The following is a 22,216-nucleotide window of genomic DNA, read 5'->3' on the forward strand; positions in this document are numbered from 1 at the left end:
GACACCACGGTGATCTTCCAGGTGTTTGATCATCGTCGCCGCTCGTGGTGTACTTCGCTACTTAGGTGAGCGAGATCGACGTTCTTCCTCTCTTTAATTCTGACAGCTGTGTGAAAGACCTGATCCTTACAATGAAAACCGGTCGATTGTGCTTTTTCAGTGGCGGCTTTAACGCTCGTCCATATTCAGCGCTTATCCTAAACATGCATGGCATCTCTAGCTATCTACAAGACACGCTGCGATGTATTATTCGTCCATGTTCGACACAACAACTGCGCTTAAGTGAGATAGAGAATCGAAAGACCACATTGTTGCGCTCGAGGCAGAGTGCGCTAAGTTTGCCAAGTTCTACAATGGACAACAGATCGTACGGCCTCCCGCAAGAATAAGGACAAGGTCTATCAGTTACAAGCAATGGATAAGTGGAATTGTAAAAAGTTTTAATTCGTCCGTGCATCGAAAGGCCGATGGTATGTAATTTTGCTCTTTTCCGTTCTTCACACACTCGAATAGCTGTTAAAATTACATTTAATTGCGGGTTGTGCAGTCAAAATATAACGTCGCCCAACATGGTTTTAGTTAGACCAGTGTCTTCTGAGGCGCTTCCACCAAAATAATTTAGAAGGGAACAACAGCGCTAACCGATTTAATATCTTCTCAAGAACATGTCAAAATCTATTAAAACGCAGAAATTAAAAGTAGTAAGAATTGGTGGTTCATGTTAAAAATCATTAAAGAACAGTTCTCAGTTTGGCTCGATAGTGCTGTCACTTTGCACTAGTTGTTCATAGTGACTTACTCATTACTTTCAGTATTTGTTCGAACTTTTCTTCGACGAAATAGGGGACATACAAGAAATCGCAATTCACCTCTAAAACAAAAATAATAAGCTCTTCTCCCAATTGGACACCAGATATGACTGCGTAGTAATAATTGCGTAGTACGCGAAGTTGCAGTGTGAGAAAAATGAGTGAGGAAAATAATTCTAAGTGCTGTACAGCGCGGTTTTTAACATAGATTACCTAGCTAAATGACCTGCTTGTCTTAGATATTTATGATAATATAGGAAGGTCCCCAAGGAGTACTAATAACCCGGCGTGTAATTTTGTGATTGACAAACCCTGATAACTCAGGTTTATGTTTGAAAGGGCAAATCATTTAGTACATTTCACTCCAGAAGTAAATAATCTCTAAACTTTCGTAATTATTATTTTGGTTTCAGGCAAACGGTGTCGAGTTGAAAGATACTAAGTTCCTGAAACATACATCCAAGCTTTGTTAGCAGGCATGCCGAATGCTTTTATAAACGTGCGAGGGTAAAAATACATTTGCGGCCCCCTGTATGGAGAGAAAAATCCAAAGTTTTTTATTACAGGGATGGTAGAGTGAATGATGTTATTTCTGGTCTGAGTCATCAAAGTTCTGTACCATTAGAGTTAAGAAAAGCTATCGGGGGAATATGGAGGTTGCTGCAAGTAGTAGCTGTTAAATTAACTCTCAACAAGCTTTACAGGCGGCCAATTAAAGAGCATGGGGCAAGAAATCAAGCACGATTCTCACCCAGTAAACTAAAATGGTTGTTGGAAATTGAGATGGACGAGCAACCAGAGAATTTGAAGTAATCTGGTGGCCTGATCTTGTCTCAGGCACTAAAAATGGGAAACTGACCTTGCGATTTTATGTTCCTAAAGTGATACTTTGATTTCAATGATGTGTAGGACACAGTCTAGTTGACTTGTTCGTCATGTTTCCATAAATTTAGTAGCTGTTTCTTGGCAGTTTTTGTAAGTTTGTTTTAAAAAACGATAAAATGTGTTTTGCATTTAGAGGAACAAACTTGTCTGTAGAAGGCTAAGATTAAACCCTGAATACAGCAAAATGACCCTGTAATATTAATGCAATTCATGTCTAGCTGGGCGCACTATACTCTGATGCCCTTCATTCTGTTGTAACCAAATTCAGAGGAAAAAAAAACACCTGGAGAAACTCTTAGAGGGATAATATCTGTGGACTTTCACCATTTCTATGGTCATCAGGAATGACAGAATAAAGCAGTAACTGTTCACAAAGTCTTAATTCACTTAACTGAAAGAATAATGAGTTGGAGGGAACTATAGATCATTTTTTTCCAAGCATCTCTAATAATTCATGATGGAAATAATAATAACATAGATAACAATAATAATGTTAATAATGATAATAATAATAATAACAATGATAACAATAATAATGATAATAATAATAATAATAATAATGATAAAAATATTTACAATAGTTAGAGAAATAATGTTCATTATCCTGATGGTTATAATTCCTATGATTATTTCCATTAATCTAATCATTATTATTATCATTCATATTACTATTATGATTATTTCAATGTTTATTTATGAACAAAATAGTGTTATTGTTAGTCTAGCTGAATGAATATCCAAGTGATTGAAACTGGGGCAAAAACAAATTAAGAAAAGACAGAAAAACCCAAAAAACTGTTCAGGACTGCAATTCTTGAGTTGGCTCATTGTGAAAGGTTTTGGGACTTCATTAAGCTAGTGCTGTCTGTAGTGGGCCCTGTGTCAAAGAGAGAAGAGTAGCAGCTGAATTAATAATAATAATACTAAGGACAATGATAGCATTGATTGACCAAAGTCACCCTATGACTAATAACAGATGATACGTGACAAACAGCATAAGCAACACACTTTTCAAAACAAAAAGAGCAAGCTAAAACTGCCATCAGATAAAAATAACTGTCCATAAAAGACTGACAGCATAGAGCTAAAAAAAAAAATAGGGACTGGTTCTGCCATCAGATAACAACAGTCCATAGACTGACCACCCAAGAGAAACAGAACAGATCGGTGGTTCTGCCATCAGATTACAGCCCATAATGGACTGACTACCCAAGAGAAACAGATCCACCTGTTAGTTCTACCATCAGATAACAACAGTCCATGGACTAACTACCCAATAGAAACAGAACTAGGCAGGTGGTTTTGAATCAGAAAACAACTATTTAAGACCTCTGTACAATGTGTCTTAGAAAATCTTCTGCATTCTAACAATCTATTGAAGAGACAAACTATCAGAAACACTTGAATTTCTATTTGGGGGGAGGGGGGAGGAATTAAATGAAAATCTACTTGCCTCAGCATACCATCCTCACTGAGCAGCCTATTTCAATTTGAAAATGATGATCACAATCATAAAGATAATGATAATGATAACAATGACAAATCATTATTATTATCATTTATATTACTATTATGATTATTTCAATGTTTATCTATGAACAAAATGGTGTTATTGTTAGTCTAGCTGAATGAGTATCCAAGTAATTGAAACTGAGACAAAATAATCTCAAGAAAAGCCAGGAAAACCCCAAAAACTGTTCAGGACTGCAATTCTTGAGTTGGCTCATTGTGAAAGGTTTTGGGACTTCATTAAGCTAGTGCTGTCTGTAGAGGGCCCTGTGGCAAAGAGAGAAGAGTAGCAGCTGAATTAACAATTATAAAAATAATGAAGACAATGATAGCATTGATTGACCAAAGTGCCTCCAACTAACAACAGATGATACGTGACAAACAGCATAAGCAACACACTTTTCAAAACAAAAAGAGCAAGCTAAAACTGCCATCAGATAAAAATAACTGTCCATAAAAGACTGACTGTATAGAGCTGAAAAAAATAGGGACTGGTTCTGCCATCAGATAACCACAGTCCATAGACTGACTACCCAAGAGAAACAGAACAGATTGGTGGTTCTGCCATCAGATAACAACAGCCCATAATGGACTGACTACCCAAGAGAAACAGATCCACCTGTTAGTTCTGCCATCAGATAACAACAGTCCATGGACTAACTACCCAAGAGAAACAGAACTAGGCAGGTGGTTTTGAATCAGAAAACAACTACTTAAGACAAGCCCTCTGTACAATGTGTCTTAGAAAATCTTCTGCATTCTAACAATCCATTGAAGAGAAAAACTATCAGAAACACTTGAATTTCTACTTGGGGGGAGGGGGGGGTAAATAAATGAAAATCTACTTGCCTCAGCATGCCATCCTCATTGAGCAGCCTATTTCATTTTGAAAATGATTCAATCACAATCATAAAGATAATGATAACAATAACAAAATCATTAATAATAATGATAATTATAATAATCATAACAATAACTACAATGACAAAGTCCGTGTTAGTCTGGCCTCTACCTTGCAGAAAATACAGCCCACTAACTGAAGCTGAATTCTTTAAAGGCATTGTATTGCAATTGGTCATTGAGGCACTCAAGCCACCTCACCACGACAAGGTACGAACATTGAGGTGGAAAAAAGGGTCTGTAAAATTGACTCCATGCTGATTCGAGATGAGAAATCTGTGTTCGAAGCTTCTTCAGTTCCACTCCAAGGGAATTTACTCTAGCTGATCTTTCGGTAAGTTAGGAAGCGAGCTCTTCGGAGTCGTGACTGAGTTTGGCGCCAAAAGATAAATTTTTTCGCGCCTTCGGGCTCAAAGTCTAGCGTGGCGGAGTTCACCAGATTTACGATAGTCATAAATCCCGCAGATTTAATAAGTTCGTCGGGGATTGTTTATTACGAAGAAGATAGACCAGCTATCAGACAGAACGTGAACACAACGTGAACGAGGTCGGGAATCCTGGCTAACCCCACTACTCCGAACGATAAGTTGGCCGGCTGAAGTTCCCGTGTCGCCACACTTTGGATTTCGTCGGGAAATATCTTAAATACATCGCATATGAAATATTTACGCAAAGGAACGTCACATACCTCTTTCAAAAGTAGATACCAATGCTTGCAAGGGTCAAGTGTGGCACTTGTAATCCTGCAAAGACTCTGCGTGGTTAAGTTAGCCGGTGGAAAGCCGCACGTCGAAAATCCGACTGCCTCTATGACTTCATTTCGAATGGTTTCGAAATCGAAAACATGATGCTTTTCGACATTTCGACATAAAAAATCTCGTCGAGGTTTAATATTATAATATTGGTAAGAATTTAACCAGGATACGAGGCCAAGTCGTGCGACCGCCACAGGTTTTGTACCAAAACAATAACATCGTGTACTACGATCGCAAAGCGTGAACACTGATCGATCCACCCAGTGACGCAATACTGGAAATTCGATACGGTTGTTATTCACGTCGTACAGCACATGAAAATTGCGATATCTTTTCTTACTGTTTTATGGCAAACCAAGCGAAAGAATCATACCTAAATAATCGAAAGAGAGGCTTTTCGAATACGGCGCCTCGCCGGTATTGCCTCTTCTGTGAAAAGGAAGGATCTTTGAAAGACTGCGTGATTAAAAATGTCGTTATAAGGAAACAGGCAGAAACAGAGAAAACGCAGTATTTTATGACCATTACGCGCACAACAAACTTAATTTCATTTCATGATTTTGATTTTCACCGCCAACAGATGACCCCGCGTTAACTCGCACGCAATCGCTTATCTCTCGTGGATTCGTGGGCGCTAATCTGTATAATTACATTGTGGTGTAATTAATGTGATGACATCCACCCAACGCCTTCTTCCCCAAACCTCGGCATCAGTTTACGATGCCTGCTGAGAATTTTTTTCTTGAGCAAAGCTCGTCATGTCGGCTTAGCATTTAGTTGGTCACTGCGTGTCCCTTGCCAGAGACAGTTTGTAGTTAACTTTTAGCAGGCTTATCAAACAAGCTCCCAAATAGCACTGCAAAATTATTACTTCATTTGGATTGAGTTGAACAATTTTGTCACGTTAGGTTACTTTTTGACTGTTGATACTTTAAATTTCGCCTTGTATTTTGGTGAACATTAAATTGAACGTTCCAAAAGAATTTTTAAATTGGAAAGGTGACTAAGGCGAAACGACGCATGTAAAACGTGGTCTGTAGGCTAGCCTAAAGTTTCACTTCAACCTATTAAAAGTCAAGACCTTGCGATAAACATTTTTGGTCGTATGGTTCCAGATCACATCGTTCCCTGAAAGGAGCACTCTGATGAAACCGCCCTATAATTTGAAAACCCGAAAAATTCAGTTATTTCATTATAATATGAATTTTTAGTGATTAATAAAGCCTTTTCAATAATAATTTTAGTTGAAAGTCAATTCTAGGGCGAGAAATTACGATTTGAAAACCGTTCCGCCATTAATTTTCGTAATTACGGCCAACTTATCTTCGGTCAGGGGTCACTCCCAATTGTGAAGTAGATTACTCTACACACTTTTATATTTATATGGAAACCTCTTGAAATTTAGTGAAATAGTCTTAGTCTTAGTGTTATAAAAAGCAGTATATACGATCAAAATACTGGTTTTGAAAATTAGCCACGATCACGCCTCGTCAAATGAGTAATCTACGTCACGGTCCCTCTCATTGTAACGTAGATTACTCAACACACTTTTATATTTATACAGAAACCTCGTGAAATTTAGTGAAATAGTCTTAGTCTTAGTGTTATAAAAAGCAATATACACGATCAAAATACTGGTTTTGAAAATTAGCCACGATCACGGCTCGTCAAATGAGTAATCTACGTCACGGTCCCTCTCATTGTAACGTAGATTACTCAACACACTTTTATATTTATACAGAAACCTCGTGAAATTTAGTGAAATAGTCTTAGTCTTAGTGTTATAAAAAGCAATATAGACGATCAAAATACTGGTTTTGAAAATTAGCCACGAGCACGGCGCGTCAAATGAGTGATCTCCAAACTCGCGCCAGTCTTCTTGAGCCTGCGAAGTGATTAGGAAAATTAATGGCGGAACGGTTTTCAAATCGTAATTTCTCTCCCTAGAATTTACTTTCAACTAAAATTATTAGAAAATGCGTGGTTTGTTGTCAACCACCCGGCACCCGCCCTAGTTCTTAGTTGTATTCGGTCGCTCGGTCAATGTGATCTATCTTGCGAATAAGAGTTGTGACACATATGATACACGATCCTCGCAGTAGATAGCGCTATTTAAGCAATAGCGAAAATCAGACCTGAAAAAAATCAGGCCTGTACGGGATTCGAACCACTGACCTCTGCGATAAATCACTTTCACGGGTTTATTACGAATCAACTCAACGGACTGCTCCCAATTGGCTTGTTAGCTCAATTGGTAGAGCGCTGCACTAGTATCGCAGAGGTCAGTGGTTCGAATCCCGTACAGGCCTGATTTTTTTCAGGTCTGATTTTCGCTATTGCTTAAATAGCGCTATCTACTGCGAGGATCGTGTATCATATGTATCTAATACCGCAGTTCAAAATATATGAACTTCATATATTTCATTGTAAGAGTTGTGACGTCAGCGAGAGATCACGCCAAACATGTGCTCTGACACATTTGATGATAAGAGCTTTCCTCACGATCTCACCACGTTGCTGTGTCTGGTCCCCACGTCGAAACTTGAAGTCCCTAGAAAAACAAGTTCTCTCGCCCACGAATTCTAAGAATTTGCTTGGAGAGCAAGGCATAACAAAAACAAACCGTGTATCCACTCATTCTTGCTTCTTAATGGCGAGTAACTCCGGTATGCAACATAAGCGATCATTTTAAGACGTCTTTACCTATGCATGCTTAGAAGTAATTTCATCAATTCGATATCAAGGTATAAAATTATTATTTTCCATCTAGTTTGACTCCTTTTGTTCTTTCAGTAAAAGCAAGAGCCAGCAAAATAATTCTGGAAAAGCAAAGAGCTGACAGGTTTCTTACTTCGCACCACGTGACTAAAAGAAGCTTCAACGTTGTGGAAGAGTGTTGCCGAGAAGGCTGTGTTCAGGAAGAAATCTTGGAATACTGTAGATGAAAACCTCGCCAGAGAAAAGTATCTCCTAAAGTATGCTTAGTTCCTGGCACGCAGTTTCGATGAACAACCGCCTTCTACAAATTGTAGGATACGTGGACAACTTCGTACTTTGCCGCGACAAAATTAATCTGAATGTTGCAGAGACAGACCCATTGGCCCCATCTTGTTTCTATTTAAACTATAGCTTTCAGGGGTAAAGGGAAAGGAAGTTATCATCGAGTCGCGTCATGGGTATTCTGCTTTTCCTTATCTCGAGTGTTGTGGCCACTTTGTTTATAGAACTACTTGGATAGATGTTGTTGAAATGAGAACACACTGTAAAGTTAGAGGATACTAAGATAGCAATTATTACTGAATCAGAATTGACGATCGACTTAAATCACTTCCTCTCCATTATCACCCACGGCCCACTTCCTTTACGCCTCCTCTTCCATTTACTCTCGAGATATAACCATTTTTCATTTTGGCTCATTTAGCGATAATTTTCGGTTAAGGACCGGTCATTATTTGCGACTGGAAGGTGGGTGGAGATTAATAACGACTGTTCCCTATTGAGAGAATTTTGTGTTTGGTGTTGAAAAAATAAACCAATAATAGATTGTTGCTAACCTTTGTTTGATATTCACCGTGTTAGTGTTAAGAATTGGTTTGTTGTCTTCCAAAGGAAAGATTCTAATATTTTTAATCATTTTGGTGCATAGACAATTCCCAAAAAGATGAGGACGGGTACAGATGGTAACTATTTTCTCGTTACAATATCACCTCCGAAATGTTCACCCCCGAAATGTTCACGAACCGAAAAGAGACCCCTGATTGTTGATGAGTGTGATCGCCTAAAGAAAGTTTTCGCACGGCTTAAATACCCGGAACGCCTGGTAATTTCTACCATTAACACCTTCTTACAATCAAGAATTGTTGGTACGCAGCCCACACAGACACCCAAAGAACCAATATCCATTGTTCGTGTGGTCATACCTTTCAAAGATCAGGAATCAGCAAATTATGCAAATTAAGAAAGAGCTCAAGAATCTTAGCATGAAGGTGCAGACAACTGTCCAGCCAGTATTTGTTAGCCGCAAAGTTGGCCAAGATCTTAAAGTACGAGAAATCAAGCCACAGATTGTCAACCAACAACGCGTCGTTTATCAATTTCAATGTGACCTGTGTGATGCGGGTTATGAGGGCTATACACGCGGACACTTACACACACGCGTGGATGGACATAAACGAAAGGCATCTTCAATATATAAACACTACCACGAACGGCACAGCGAAGTCCCGAAAGACCTACTGAAACGTTTTAGCATTCTGAAAAAGTGTAGTAACAAGTTCGATTGTTTGGTGAACGAAATGCTTTTCATCAGAGACTTAAAACCCACTCTGAACGTGCAAAGCGATTCAGTTCGCGCAAAAGTATTTGTTCAATTAGCTCGTAACATATTTATGCTAATTTAGTGTTACACCTTGCCACAAACTTTATTTTTTATTTCTCCTTGACAATGGCATCATGATGACACCGAAACGTCGGTTTTTATCGTTAGTTTTTGCTAGTCTTTGCATTTCTAAATCTTTATTGATAAGATTATTATTATTAGATTTTTTTATTTATATTTAAAAATTAACGGAAGATTTTTAAATCAAAAAGTATCTTTGACTGGCTCTAGGAGTTCCACAATCCATTTGCCTCATAGTCCAGTCTTTAGAATGGTTTCTTTAGAATAATAAACTTTATTTGGCAATAATTTCCATAAAATCCTCTACAGTACAAAATATTAACAGTGTAAAAAAACGATCGAAAATAACTCACTTTCGGCTCACATTATCATTATTATTATTATTATTATTATTACTATTATTGTTATTATTATTATTATCATTATTATTAATATTGAGGCATCAAATCAGTAGGACCTAACACCATGTTAAATTAACTTCTGGTTTCTAAAGCGCTTACTAACACTGGTTTACAAGTTACTTTCCCTTAATTTTTCATGTTCGCTTCGAATGTTCTTGAAGCATTAGTTCCGTCTGCGGCTGCGCGTGGGGCCTGGTATTGGGTTAGGTGTAATAACAGTAGTGAACTTTTATATTGCGGTTTGAAATCAGCTCAGCATTGATCGGTCCATGAATTCTGGACTGTGGATCGTTATCTTCAGTGTCCCAGTAAAAGTACTGTGATTTTTCTACCATTCCATCCACTTTCTGACAGAGGTGGGTGTTACCCTTAATTAGCACAAACGGGGAGCCAGTTGGGAGGCGAATAGCTTCAGTGGCATCTCCATCCGTTCGGCAACAGTATTCGATATAAGTGTTACCGCCGTAACTGCCTTCTGGAAGCGTGCCACCGTCTTTGTTGATGTTGTTGTCATCTTCATCGTCCCAACGAATGTGTGCATCCTCGAAATCTGTGCAGGAAACATTTACTGCAGCATTAAGCTTCAATTAAATCATTTATTTAACAGGAGATGTGACGTATAAAGATCATGATTTATCATTTCACCATTACGCCATTTCAACATATTAGGGCAACGGAACACGAAATACATCCGACAGTATTACATTGTAGACCAGGGAAAAATACGGACTGGAACCAGAGCAACAAAGTGGCCCTACTGAACGATTGAAACTTTGAATTCTTTCAGTTTATCAAGTTAGGCTTGACTTCTTAAGCAACCAACTTTCAAGCGCAATTTGGTTTTTTGTTGGTCATAAAAAATAGCTTCGTTTTCATTGTTTTCGTCTTTCACGCACACCTTAGGAAGTCGTCACGTTGTTGAAGTAAGGCCATAACATGTACTTCGAAAACTAGAGGCACAAGTGCTAGAAAAATGAAATAATAGCGTAATAATAAATCCTTTACTTGACAGATTAACATGGGCAGACATTTTGCTTATTGCTCGTACTTTCCTTAGGGGGCTCGGCGAAACACCTCGAAACTTTCAAAAATCGCGCGTATTGTATGATAAACCATGGAATAAGGAGTATGAATAACTAAAACTACAAAGTGCCAAAATTCTGGTGAAAATCATTGTTTATTATCTTTTAGAGGAGAAGGTCATGTGACTGGTTCAAGATCTGCAATTAATTAAGGGATTTTAATACATGTAACGGCCACAGATGTTATCTTTTTGAAAGAGTCGTACAGGAGGAACTGAGGTACGGATTACATTTTCATCGAAAAAGAAGTTCTTGTACTAACCTGCGGGGCAATTTTCTTTTTTGAAGATGCAGTACTTTCCTTCAGGCCATGGCATATTATATCTGGATGTTTGAGAATTAGTCTTCATACAGAATTTTTGTTCCATGTTATTTTTGTGGATACGTCCAGCCAAATCGTAAGGGTTTGACCAATAACTGCTTGGGTCGTTATCTTCGGTGTCGTGGTATCGCCAGCCCGTGTGCCAAAAACCTCCCTTTGGACATCCCGAATTTGCCATAGGGAGTCCATAGGTACCCAGTGGCCATGTTAGAGGAATACGTACTGTGGGATCTTAAAAATTTACAAAAAACCTTGTCAGTAAGGCGACGACTTCTCAAGGTAGAGTTCCACGTTATTTTAGCAGAATGAATACGTACTTAAGAATTAATGAGCTAACCGCCTTCCCGTTAGCTCAATGGATAGAGCGCTGCACTCTTGTGCGGGAGGTCGAGGGTTCGAGCCCCGGCCGGATCAACACTCAGAGTCTTAAAATAATTGAGAAGAATTTGCTACCTTTCTATAAAATCAAGAAATGGTTAGATATTCTAGTCTTCTCGGATAGGGACGAATAAATGGAGGTCCCGTCTCCTGCAGGGTTAGGGGTAGGAGACGTTAATTTTCCACACACGAGATTACTGTGTGATGGATGTCCTCCCCTGGGGTGGGATGGGTGGGTTTATTGGGCCCGCAGTAATTGGCGCAAGCTGTTGCGGTGTCCCTGCCGGTTGGTGAAGCTATTAAATAAAATTAATGAAGTCACTGCTCAAGAGTATGTTTTCTTTGGTTAAATTAAACGGGTGGCCTATCATTACAAGGGCTTCTCCTCTGAAGTAATTTCTTTTAAAGCACTATGGCATTCCAGACAAGTTAATTCTCCTTCAAAAGCCTCACTTTTGTCGTTGCTTAAGAGAGTTTCGTTATCGGAGAAAAAACAGTTAGCGGGGGGAAGCGAATAATAAGATCAATTTTGGAAGCTCAAAGCTCTTTGAAGAAAGTTTCGTTATGCACATGTTATTTACTAACACCAAGTTAATTTTTGTACAATAACACACTTTGGAAAACACTGAAAATTTTGCGAGCGTAAGCCGTTCCGAGGCCCAAGATCAGAAGAAACAAACAAACGTAAGTCGCGTTACAGGAAATAAAATATAAAACCTGTCTTTCTCTATTTTAAAATAATGTGCCTGTTGTTCCTCTTAAAACTGATCATGCTGTTTGATCTGTTATTGCTGTAAATACGCAGCTTGTGATTCTAAAAATCCAACTATCAAATTTAGAAGTGTGAGTAAATGTACCTGTGCTACACACTCACCTTGCGGACTCGTTCTTGCTCCTTCCAAGCTTGGGTATTCCTTCAAAATTTTTTTCACGTTTGTCCTCCGTTGTGCCAAATTCTTACACTGGTATTGCTTATTGAGTGCCTTGAAGAAACTGTCGTCAAAAACACGGTCAATAGATACCAATTTCAATCCAGTGGGTTCAGGGATGGTACGTGTACCACACCGAAACACTTCTTTTTCACTTCCAAATGAAGTGCCAGTCTTCATTGATGCTTTGAACCTTTTAAAGTCAACGGAGAGAGAGCTACTAAACCCTAGGAACCCACCAGACACGGACACTGCGGATTTCACCTAAGGGAAAGAAACAAAAAAAAGAAAAACAAAAACAAAAAAAAGCAAAAGATAAAAAAAAAAATTCGACGTAAAAATGTGCTGCAATCACTAACATGCAGAGGCATCATCGGAATCAAAGAATAAAAGGAATAAAAGGAATCAAAGAATAAAGAATGAAAACTTCTTGTTGCCAAAGTTCAGTTTAGTCAGGTGCACATGAGATGTTCCAAGGAGCTTCTAGGAACGTAGGATTGCAAGCTTTTCAAGACGCCAAAATCGAGTTGTTGGCTATAATATTGTTGCTATCAGAATGGGTCTTTGGAGCATAACGGTAAGTTAACAGTTATCTAGGAGTTAGAACCACATGGAATGTGGCTTTGCCCTTGAAGCAATTAAAAAAGGAGAGTTGAATGCGGAGCAGGAAAAAGTATTTCACATTGGCAAGCCTGGCATGACTGTGCTACGCATGCACACCGTTGGTAATAATTAATTTTAAAAAAAGGGAAAAAACTTAATGATACCTGCATGTGTATCGAAAGCGAATGAAAACTTTTCCGCTCGATACTCACATTTTTCAAGGCATACTTGAAGAAATCAGTATAGGAACTTCTGTAACGTTCAATCTTCTTGGTTCCAAGTTCCACTTCGCTGACAATATGCTGTAGGGAAAATAAAATTCATACAAGATGTATAACGCTCCTCAGTCTGCAGTTCAGCTTAAACTATCCTACAAGCGGGTTCTAATAAATAAAAAAAACACGCTCTGATGTAAAAGGATCTAAATGGGAACCTTGATCTTATAATCAGCAATATCATTACAATGATCGATTCTACGATCCCTATCATTATTATGAAAGATAGGCAGTTTAAGACCACACGTGGCTACTAACAAAGCACATTTCTTATAGCAATAAAATGAACTAGAGGTTGTGAAATGATGCTAAAAGGTAGTGTTACAAAATGTTTTTCTCACATGCAAAACACAAAACCTGCCACATCTCACATATTTATGAATACCCTGTTCCACAAGAGAAAGATGACTAAAAGATATAACGAATAATTGACACTCAACCAAACATCAAAAGGTAACATATAATCATATCAACAATAATAATAACGATAATGATAACAATAGTAATGATAATTTATAGGTGCCAGCCCAAGAACTTCACTGTTTCTCTATTTTTCTATCCTCTAGGTTTCCGTTGTGATTAAACTATGCTTCTTTCAATTTGTCTAGTAATTATAAATTATTTTATTATATTGCAATTCCATTTTTGTGAGACTTTTGTTTCATACAACAAGGCTTTTCGCGTTGTAGGGAATTCTGCCATTCCAACATCATTCTGTCGAACTGGGTCACCCTGCTAAACTTCGGACCTTGTTTGCCTCGCCATTTAGCGGCCCTTTAGGCCATCAGTCGCTGATTGAAACGGTAAAATTCTCTCTACAAATAAATAACATTTTTCAAAAAAAAATTCCACGATGTACAGATCAAAGCTATTTACTAGGTGTTTCTACAAGGTAAAGCCTCGTTTTCAATTACGTGCCAGAGACGCTACTGTGAAATAATTTTGAATAATAATAATAATCAAGTCTTTACTCCATCATAAGATTACAATGAATTCGGAAAAACTAAAGTAGAAATCTACATACATATTATGAATTAAAAAGTATGTCATTACAATAAATGGAGCTTAAATATCAACCTATTTACAAAGGTGTTCATAAAGCGCTGTGTATTAATTTTCGGGCGTGCGCAGCCTTTTTTCCTAAGATTGTGTACATAAGTCTTCTGGACAGGAATGATGTCTTTCAGGGGGTGGCAATCCGTTGATATTTATTTCTTTAAAACGTTTCGGTCTTGTTTGTTTAAAAGGTTCTTGATAAAAACTGGATATGAAATAAAACGGCGTTTAGGCATTGGTCTAAAAAATTTTGTACAACCATAAGATCGGACTCAGATGCCCCACGGACTGAAAGCGCATAGCTAAAATTAGGCAAAACAATGGATATAAAAAGATGATCTATCTCTGCCCGAGAGTAGTGTTCTTTCCTCAATGTTCGTAGGACGTGTTAACACTTGTTTGCTTTGACAAGCTTAGTTCTTACATGCTCATCAAATTTTCCGTCAGTCTGTAGAGTTACTCTTAGTAAAACGAAGCTATTACATAGGGGAATATTATTAATTGGAGAGTAGAGTACATTATGATTTTTCTTTCTAACAACCAGCTCTTTACGTTTGCAAGGGTTGCAGACCATTCTATTGTCTTCACACCATGTTAAGAACTGTCCTACTAAGTCGGCAGACGGGTCACTATTCCCAGTGATAGGCGAAAGAATAGTGGAATCATCGGTATATTTAAAAAGCATAAGGCAACCATTAAAAAAATCTCCAAGTCATTCAAAAAATATTTTAAAAAGATACGGTCCGCTTACACTAACTTAACTAATGGGGGCATCCAAACTGGGTCACGCGATGACATGCGTACGGATTTTTGCGGCATACACTTTTTCATCACTGCACGAATCTTTTCCTCAAGCACCTCGACCGCCTTGTTTATGTCCACCGCGTTGAGGACGTCACTCCAGTCCAGCGTAGCGAGTGCCATATAAAATGACTGTTTCCGATGTTCCCTACAGTCCCGCACAAGAACTTTGCGGCGCACAGGTTTAAGTTTTAATTCCGCCGGTAACCGATCAGATCCGCTCGGTTGGTCATACAGTTATCCAAGCACGCGTTATCCCCGCGTGGGGAAATCAACCATGAAATCCCAGCCAGACAAAACTTTAATTCTTGCATGTTCAAACGATTTACATCGCCACCGCAAACAATAGCCGCTTCTGGGTGTTTGTTCAAAACAAGGTCCACAAAGGATATTATATAATCCTGGTAGCTATGCTTGGGAGGATTACACAGGCCGCAAATTAGCATAATGTGATCGGACGGCAACAGCACTGTTAAAGCAGTAAACTCATATAAATTGGACCGATAGCCATCTAAGACTTTAAGAATGTCTCTCACATAGACCGCAATATCCCCTTTTTTCCTTTTGTCCAAGTCTGCCCAACCTCTGTCCCGCCTGAACACATTGTAATCTGGGATAATCACCGAGGCGTTCGGCATATTAGTGAAAAGATGAGTTTCGCTGACAATACACACATCAATGTCCTGACGTCTCAGGTCAGCCTCAAGCGCCACAGGTGCTCGTACACGACTTTTTGTTTTCGACAAGCCACAGATGTTCGTAAACAAACACTTTGGGACAGCGAAACCCGTTGATTTAGAAGTGGATGTTTTGTTAGTTGTCTTGACGAGCGGAATGTAAATTAAGTTACTCCGATCCACTTTCCGACCTTCAGCCTTGACGAAACGGCGGCCTTGCATCACCGGCATTTTCTTGGTTGATGTGGATTGTGAAATTCGAGCCCCATGTTGCCTACGGCAGCATGGGGCTCGATTTGCAGTATCACGATCTGTATCACGATGTTTAACATCTCATCGATGTTTATCATCTTTTGCAGTATCACGGCAAGAACGGAAAAAAAAAATTATATCTCTGCAGGATCTACTAAGCACAATCGTCGGATTCAAACGGTAAGTTGTTCTCTCTTCAGAGAAAAATATTTCCTCCAAGTTGTCATGATGCGCCGATCACACCTTTTCTTTCACGCGCCGTCATGAAATGATTGTTAGATGCTCATCGTCTTCTGTAGTTCTCCGAAACCAACAATAAGTAGCACCGGGAAATAGTGTGATCACGTGCTATTTCTTAATAACATTCGAAGCCATTTGAAGAAATCGTTGCCAAGTGCTGAACAACCGAAGATGTTCCAAAACAAACAAAACCCAAGAGCAAGGAATATCGGTTAAAACTCGGGAGACTTCGTTGTGGGGGTCTTCGTATTCTTTTGTTACACTCACTCACTCACTCAACAAGACAACCTTATGGCTTCACTTCTAAAGGAGGCAGTAACCATAAAAATTGAGTTTTCATGTATAGCTGCTAACAACCCACTCACTGAATAATTTCGAATTTATTGTTTGAAAATTTGACATGAGTACATTATTATGAGTACATTTCAACCAAAAGTTCAACTTTTGACATCCACCTCAGTCTCACAACCTAAAAGTTTCCTGGTCTCCTGGATGTGTAAGGTGAAACTGCAAACCTATTTACTATCAGACACCCAAGATTCCTAGGAATTCCTTGTTGGGGAAAAGGGGGGAGGGAGGACGGTGGTTAAAAATTTAAAGCCAAACAGTGCGAAAAAAGGATAATGATAATATGTAAAACAAAAAGACAAAAACAAAACAAATGAAGTAAAAAAAAAAAAGATCACTGTAGTGCAAGAATTAACCGTCTAGTCAAATGCAGAACATTGCAACTGCTTTCCTCACTACATTTTCTTTTTAAACAATAGAGTGTTTCTGTCGAGGAACTATCGGCTGATAGTTGCCCCTTGGAAATTTGATGTTCTTAAAACAAATATTTGCCCTCGAAGCTTCCCTTCTCAGGCAAATATGCTAGTTTTAAGAACATCAAATTTCCAAGGGGCAACTATCAGACCGATAGTTCCGAGACATAAACACTCTATTGTTTTTCTTGTTCACCACTAAATTTTCTTCCGCGCCTACAGCTTGTCACAAATGTCAACAATTCGCAACCGTACATTGGCTAAATAAAACGTTATACCTGTCAGAATTGAAAAGTCACTGTTTTTCCGATCTGCCTAACTTCGCGGCCGTCAAACTATTCAAAACTTTTCAAGGATGAGTACTATCAATCCAGGTATTTTCCGTGGACGGGCACTATCCATCCGGGTATTTTCCGCGGGCGGGCACTATGGGCTGATAGTGTTTCTCCACGGCTGAACACTATCGCGTCACGTGATCGATTTAAACCAATAAGAACCGGAGAAAATTTAGTGGTGAACTATAAGTCATGCTGAGAGGCGGAAGACCTCTGTACAACTCCCAGGGTTCTTGCAATTTTTCAGGAACCCAATTCAAGGACTTTCAAGGACTTTTTAGGTCATTTTCAAGGACCTTAGCTCTTCAATTCAACTGAGGACCTTTTGAATTAAATGGGAGCTAATATAAATAAAAGACATCGCGTGCAGGACTGGCCGAAAAGTCACACGAGCGTGCCTTCAAGCATGCCCATCAGAGTTATCACGTGCAAGGTAACCAAGGTTATTTTCAATGCACCAAGCAGGTACAAAATATATAAAAATCACATTTGAAGCACCACAGTTGGATGCAGGATTTAAAAGGAAAACTTATTTTTGCTATTTGTATAGGTAATCACATGATTTAGAGTGCAATTTGGAATAAATAAGCACGAGTAAATTTTTTTCAGAGACTAACAAAATTGCATGAGCCCGTAGGGAGTGCAATTTGTGATCTGAAAAAATTTACAAGTGCTTATTTATTCCAAATTGCACGAGAAAATCATGTGATTATGTATTAATAATATAAATGAAAAAATACGAGGTAGCTTCTCGTAACTATGCAGAAGAAAAGCGCATGCATCAGGTACAAAAACAATTTATTTAAACCCTGCAAGTGACATTGACCTTGACATTGACCAATCAGAATGTCTGGTTTGTTTCTTTCTTTGCACTGAATTAACCCTCTTCTGCACTGAATTAACTCTCTTCTGCACTGAATTAACTGAGTACTGCATTCATCTTAACCAATCAGAACTGAGAAATTTTTTTGTGTATATTATTAGTACTAGAAACTTACACTTTCAACACCAAAAACAAAAGGAAACTTTGACTTTGATTCATCTACACTTATTTTCAAGGACTTTTCGCAAATTTTCAAGGACCTCTGTATAAATTCAAGGGTAATTTCAAGTCCTTGAAAACAAAAATTTAAATTCAAGGACTTACAAGGACTTTCAAGGAGTGTGGGAACCCTGAACTCAAATCAAAGTAATTACATTGTCAAGAAGTTCAAAAAAAGAAAGAAAACTTAAATATTACTGGTAGACAAAGATAGCTAAGAATTTTGAAAACACATATTGTCCATGGACACAAGGTAAAAAAATGGCCAAGCCAATTAACTGAGCCAGACTTGTTTAAATTAAAAGTTTACAGGGTAGCAAAATTAATTTAGAAACCAACCGTTCCCCAATTCCTTATGAATCTGTGATAAGTCCTCTGGTCATATGTTTGTGGTAAGCTACAGACAGCAGCAGCAAATTCACTGGTTACAGGAAAATGTTTCCATTTAACAAGGTCCAGTTGGTACCGTGCTTTTCCAAGATTGTGTACAGTTTTCTCCTCATAAAAGACATTTTTTGCTTGAAAAGTTTGGTAAGAAACCTTCTGATACACTACAATAATCAAGGGCAAAAGAATAACAAAATGAATCAACTAATCATTCAATCAATCAATCAATCAGTCAATCAATCAATCAATCATTCCATCATAGATTCTAAACAATTCAACATATCTGTCAATCACCAATCAATCAGCCAGCCAGCCAGCCTGCCATCCAGCCATGCAGTCATCCAGCTAACCATCCCACCCAACAGCCAGCCAATCATCCAGCTGGCCAGCCAACCAGACAATAAAACAGCCAGCTGACCAGCTGGCCAGCCAACCAGTTCAGTAAGTTTCATGTAGTGAGTCAGTAGTCAGTCAGTCAGTCAGTCAAACTGCTTATATTCACTCAGGCAGTTAGTTGGTCAGCCACTCAGTTTTTATGTTGGTCAGTTTGCCTTCCAGAAGGAGGTCCTCCACACAGGAGCTGTTAAAAATTAACAGTTCTCATGTTTTTTTTTTGTCATGCTGTTTATGATGATTCCTTTCCACTCCAGTTTTTATGTGACATGCCATTAGTTATGGTTAGGACTGCATGAGTGGGGTGACTTATTCTGTCTGCAATTATACAAGTCATGGAAACTTTGCATATAACAGAAGAGATTGGGGTAAGAACCAGGCTGGCAAGTGGGAAGTCTCATCAATTATATTTTCTTACTTGTACTGAGGCTGAATGCAAGTTTCCATAATGCAATGTTCACACCACCTACCAAGAAAGTATACAAATATATATGAAACGTTTCAACAGAAGTACACAAACAGATGAGTAAAATTTTCTGAAATTTCACAAATCAACTTAGTCACCAAGCCATAGTTGTCATAACTGTTGTCATAGTGACCAAACCTTTGGTTTCCAGCCCCCTCTAAATTGGATCACTGAGAGTGTGTGAAAAAACACACACACACACCTGTGTGTATATATACCTCTGTCCTTAAATCGATCGATACTGCACTAACGAGGTCCATAAGGCCAAAACAGTACTATCTGCAGTTATATAGCTATAAATATAATTTTATATAGGCTTCTGTGCATATATATTATATATGTATATATATGTATACATATATATTATATGTATACATATATATGTATGTATAGACACATATATAAATCTATATAGGAAGTCTGTGTTTTTCATTTTTCCATATTACAGTGCCGATACATAAAAGTAGAGCGCGATACATTTTGAGTTAGAAAAGGACAATGACTACACTTTCATCTCTACAAGCCTGTTTCGCGATTGCTCACTCCTCAGGGTTGTACTTCCTTCTTCCTGCAACTCTGATGCTCACTAACACAAAAATCGTCAGTGGCAGTTTGCATGAAAAGTAAAGGCCTATTCAAAAATGGCAGCAAATAATGATGACAAACAAAATACTTTAAAGGCATTTCGGCACCTACTTAAAATCCCCTGATTGCTTGTAAATTTTACTCCATATTGATATTTAGTGCTGAGGACGCCCGAATGAGCGAAATGTACACGTATTAAAGGCCACAAGAGAAAAGTTTGCTTCTTCTTCTGTTTATTCCACTTATCGTCATTTAAGAAGGGAGCATCCTTTTCTCGGTGGAAGGATCCTTTTCTCGGTGGAATCATCGTTGGTGAGCGGCCTTCATCGTTCACACTCCTATATCGGCTACTTCCTCACATGTAAGTATATACATATATATGAGGCCCAGAAGGAAGGCCGAAACAGTACTGTGTGCAGTTATCTTTAGATCTGTAACTATATTTTTTTCTATTAAATATACATACACAAAGAATACCTCTTCTACTCACCGTCAACTTTTACAGCAGTCTTGAGTTTTTGTTGGTAGGATCTGGTTCCAGAAAAAACTTCTTGAACGGTCTTTTCTGCAAAGGAGTCACGATCAGCGAAAACAATCTGATCTGGCACCTTGTACTTCTTATTAACTGAAAGTTTTTGGTCATTCCACGTCAGTTTCAGTATTTTTCTGGTAGTTTTCAGCTCTGGGTCAATTCCACCTTTTGATGGATCACCGTCTGGATTTCCCCTCAGGATATCATAGCCAACACCGATAACATGTAGGCCTTTAGCCGTTGTAGGATTACCGTAACCGGGGGTGAAAGCGATACGAAGAGCGACAATAAGGACGAAAAGATGCATGGTTGCTTTCGCCTTTCAATGGAGCAAATGTGTAAAGAAACACGTCAGTCGATTGCCAAGGGTTGTACTTCCTTCTTCCCTTAGCTCTGATGCGCGCTGGCGCAGAAGTCGTCAGCGGCAGTTTGCACGAAAAGTAAAGGCCTATTCAAAAATAGCAGCAAATAATGATAAAAAACAGAACACTTTTAAGGCGTTTCTGTAACCAACTCCTCGAGCGGCTCGTTCATGGAGCTCCTACAGCGCATCGGCGTCACTTCAAGAGTTTCCGTGGCGCGCTAACGTCAACTTTTTTTCACTGATATTTTTTGATTCGCGCGACGGACTTCGCTCAACTATTCGTATTCTTGGAACTCACAAGAAACAAGCTGGAGCTTGTAGGTACATTACAGGATGGCTACATAAAGGAGATCGGTCTTTCTAATAATGCGAAGCTCGGTCGCTCTAGAATGATCGGTCTCATGGCCCCGATCGTTCTCATCATGCCATTTCAAATTTTTATACTTGTTTGGATTTTGGTACAAGGCTACGGGGGAAGCGGTAAAACAAGCAAGAATGAGAATATATATAACGCTCACTTTTACAAGGCTCGACACTACAGAAAAGAATTAGTCTCCAGCGAGGTTTAAGGGAGAGAATTTTCTCAAGAGGCGGCACCGAGTTCGAGAAAATCCGGGAGGATGGTCGCGTGATACAAAGTTGTAGCGACACGTCGATTGTTGTCGTCACGCAAACTAAGCCGCTCCAAATGATTCATTCTATTAAATAACAAGGGGTAACAACCAAATTTTCTTTTACGTGCAGCGCTGTGATCGAGATTTGCAATTGACTCAGGTGAGGGGAGGGGAGGGGGCGAAAATGCGTGGTTCGTTGTCAACCACTCTAGTTCCTAGTTGTACTGGTCTATGGTGGCCGAGAACTGCCATTAAAAATATTCAAATTTATAGGAATTATTTTAGTTATTTTTCTTTTAATTTCGATTTATTTCTCATTTTTATTTTTAAAATAAAAGTAAGTGAAAGTAAAATATAAAATAGAAATAAAATGAAACCAAAGATAAAAGAAATCAAATCAAAATTAAATACTACCCGGCCGAGCGCTGCCACTAGTTTCTTTTTCTTTTTTTTTTCCGCGGTCG

At 38.7% G+C, this 22,216-nt stretch overlaps 1 protein-coding gene and 2 long non-coding RNA genes across 3 annotated transcripts; 1 reads left to right on the plus strand and 2 right to left on the minus strand.

Moving 5' to 3' along the window:
* Positions 1–419: 419 nt before the first annotated feature.
* Positions 420–5,616, minus strand: LOC148725454 (uncharacterized). The gene is made up of 2 exons (XR_015990584.1): positions 4,792–5,616; positions 420–4,079 (listed from the first exon to the last, which is right to left on the minus strand). It is a non-coding gene; the product is annotated as an uncharacterized LOC148725454 (long non-coding RNA).
* Positions 3,953–8,424, plus strand: LOC148725455 (uncharacterized). The gene is made up of 2 exons (XR_015990583.1): positions 3,953–4,437; positions 7,652–8,424. It is a non-coding gene; the product is annotated as an uncharacterized LOC148725455 (long non-coding RNA).
* Positions 8,425–9,511: 1,087 nt separating this feature from the next.
* LOC148725456 (uncharacterized) lies at positions 9,512–21,183 on the minus strand. The gene is made up of 7 exons (XM_088730787.1): positions 20,733–21,183; positions 19,610–19,657; positions 18,751–18,962; positions 13,185–13,274; positions 12,315–12,633; positions 11,003–11,293; positions 9,512–10,208 (listed from the first exon to the last, which is right to left on the minus strand). Exons 1-7 carry the CDS (start codon positions 21,079–21,081, stop codon positions 9,862–9,864), a joined length of 1,656 nt encoding a protein of 551 aa, XP_088586913.1. The 5' UTR covers positions 21,082–21,183; the 3' UTR covers positions 9,512–9,861.
* Positions 21,184–22,216: the final 1,033 nt, after the last annotated feature.

Source organism: Stylophora pistillata, chromosome 8 (assembly GCF_964205215.1).
Source record: "Stylophora pistillata chromosome 8, jaStyPist1.2, whole genome shotgun sequence".
In the NCBI taxonomy this organism is placed as follows: Eukaryota; Metazoa; Cnidaria; class Anthozoa; order Scleractinia; family Pocilloporidae; genus Stylophora; species Stylophora pistillata.

Excerpts from the sequence above, each read along its gene's own strand:
- LOC148725456 (XM_088730787.1), bottom strand. The coding sequence starts at position 21,081 with ATGCATCTTTTCGTCCTTATTGTCGCTCTTCGTATCGCTTTCACCCCC. Across the intron at positions 18,963-19,609 it reads TGCATTCAGCCTCAGTACAA|TGTATCAGAAGGTTTCTTAC; the intron begins GTAAGAAAATAT and ends TGATTATTGTAG. Across the intron at positions 13,275-18,750 it reads TCATAAGGAATTGGGGAACG|CATATTGTCAGCGAAGTGGA; the intron begins GTTGGTTTCTAA and ends TTTTCCCTACAG.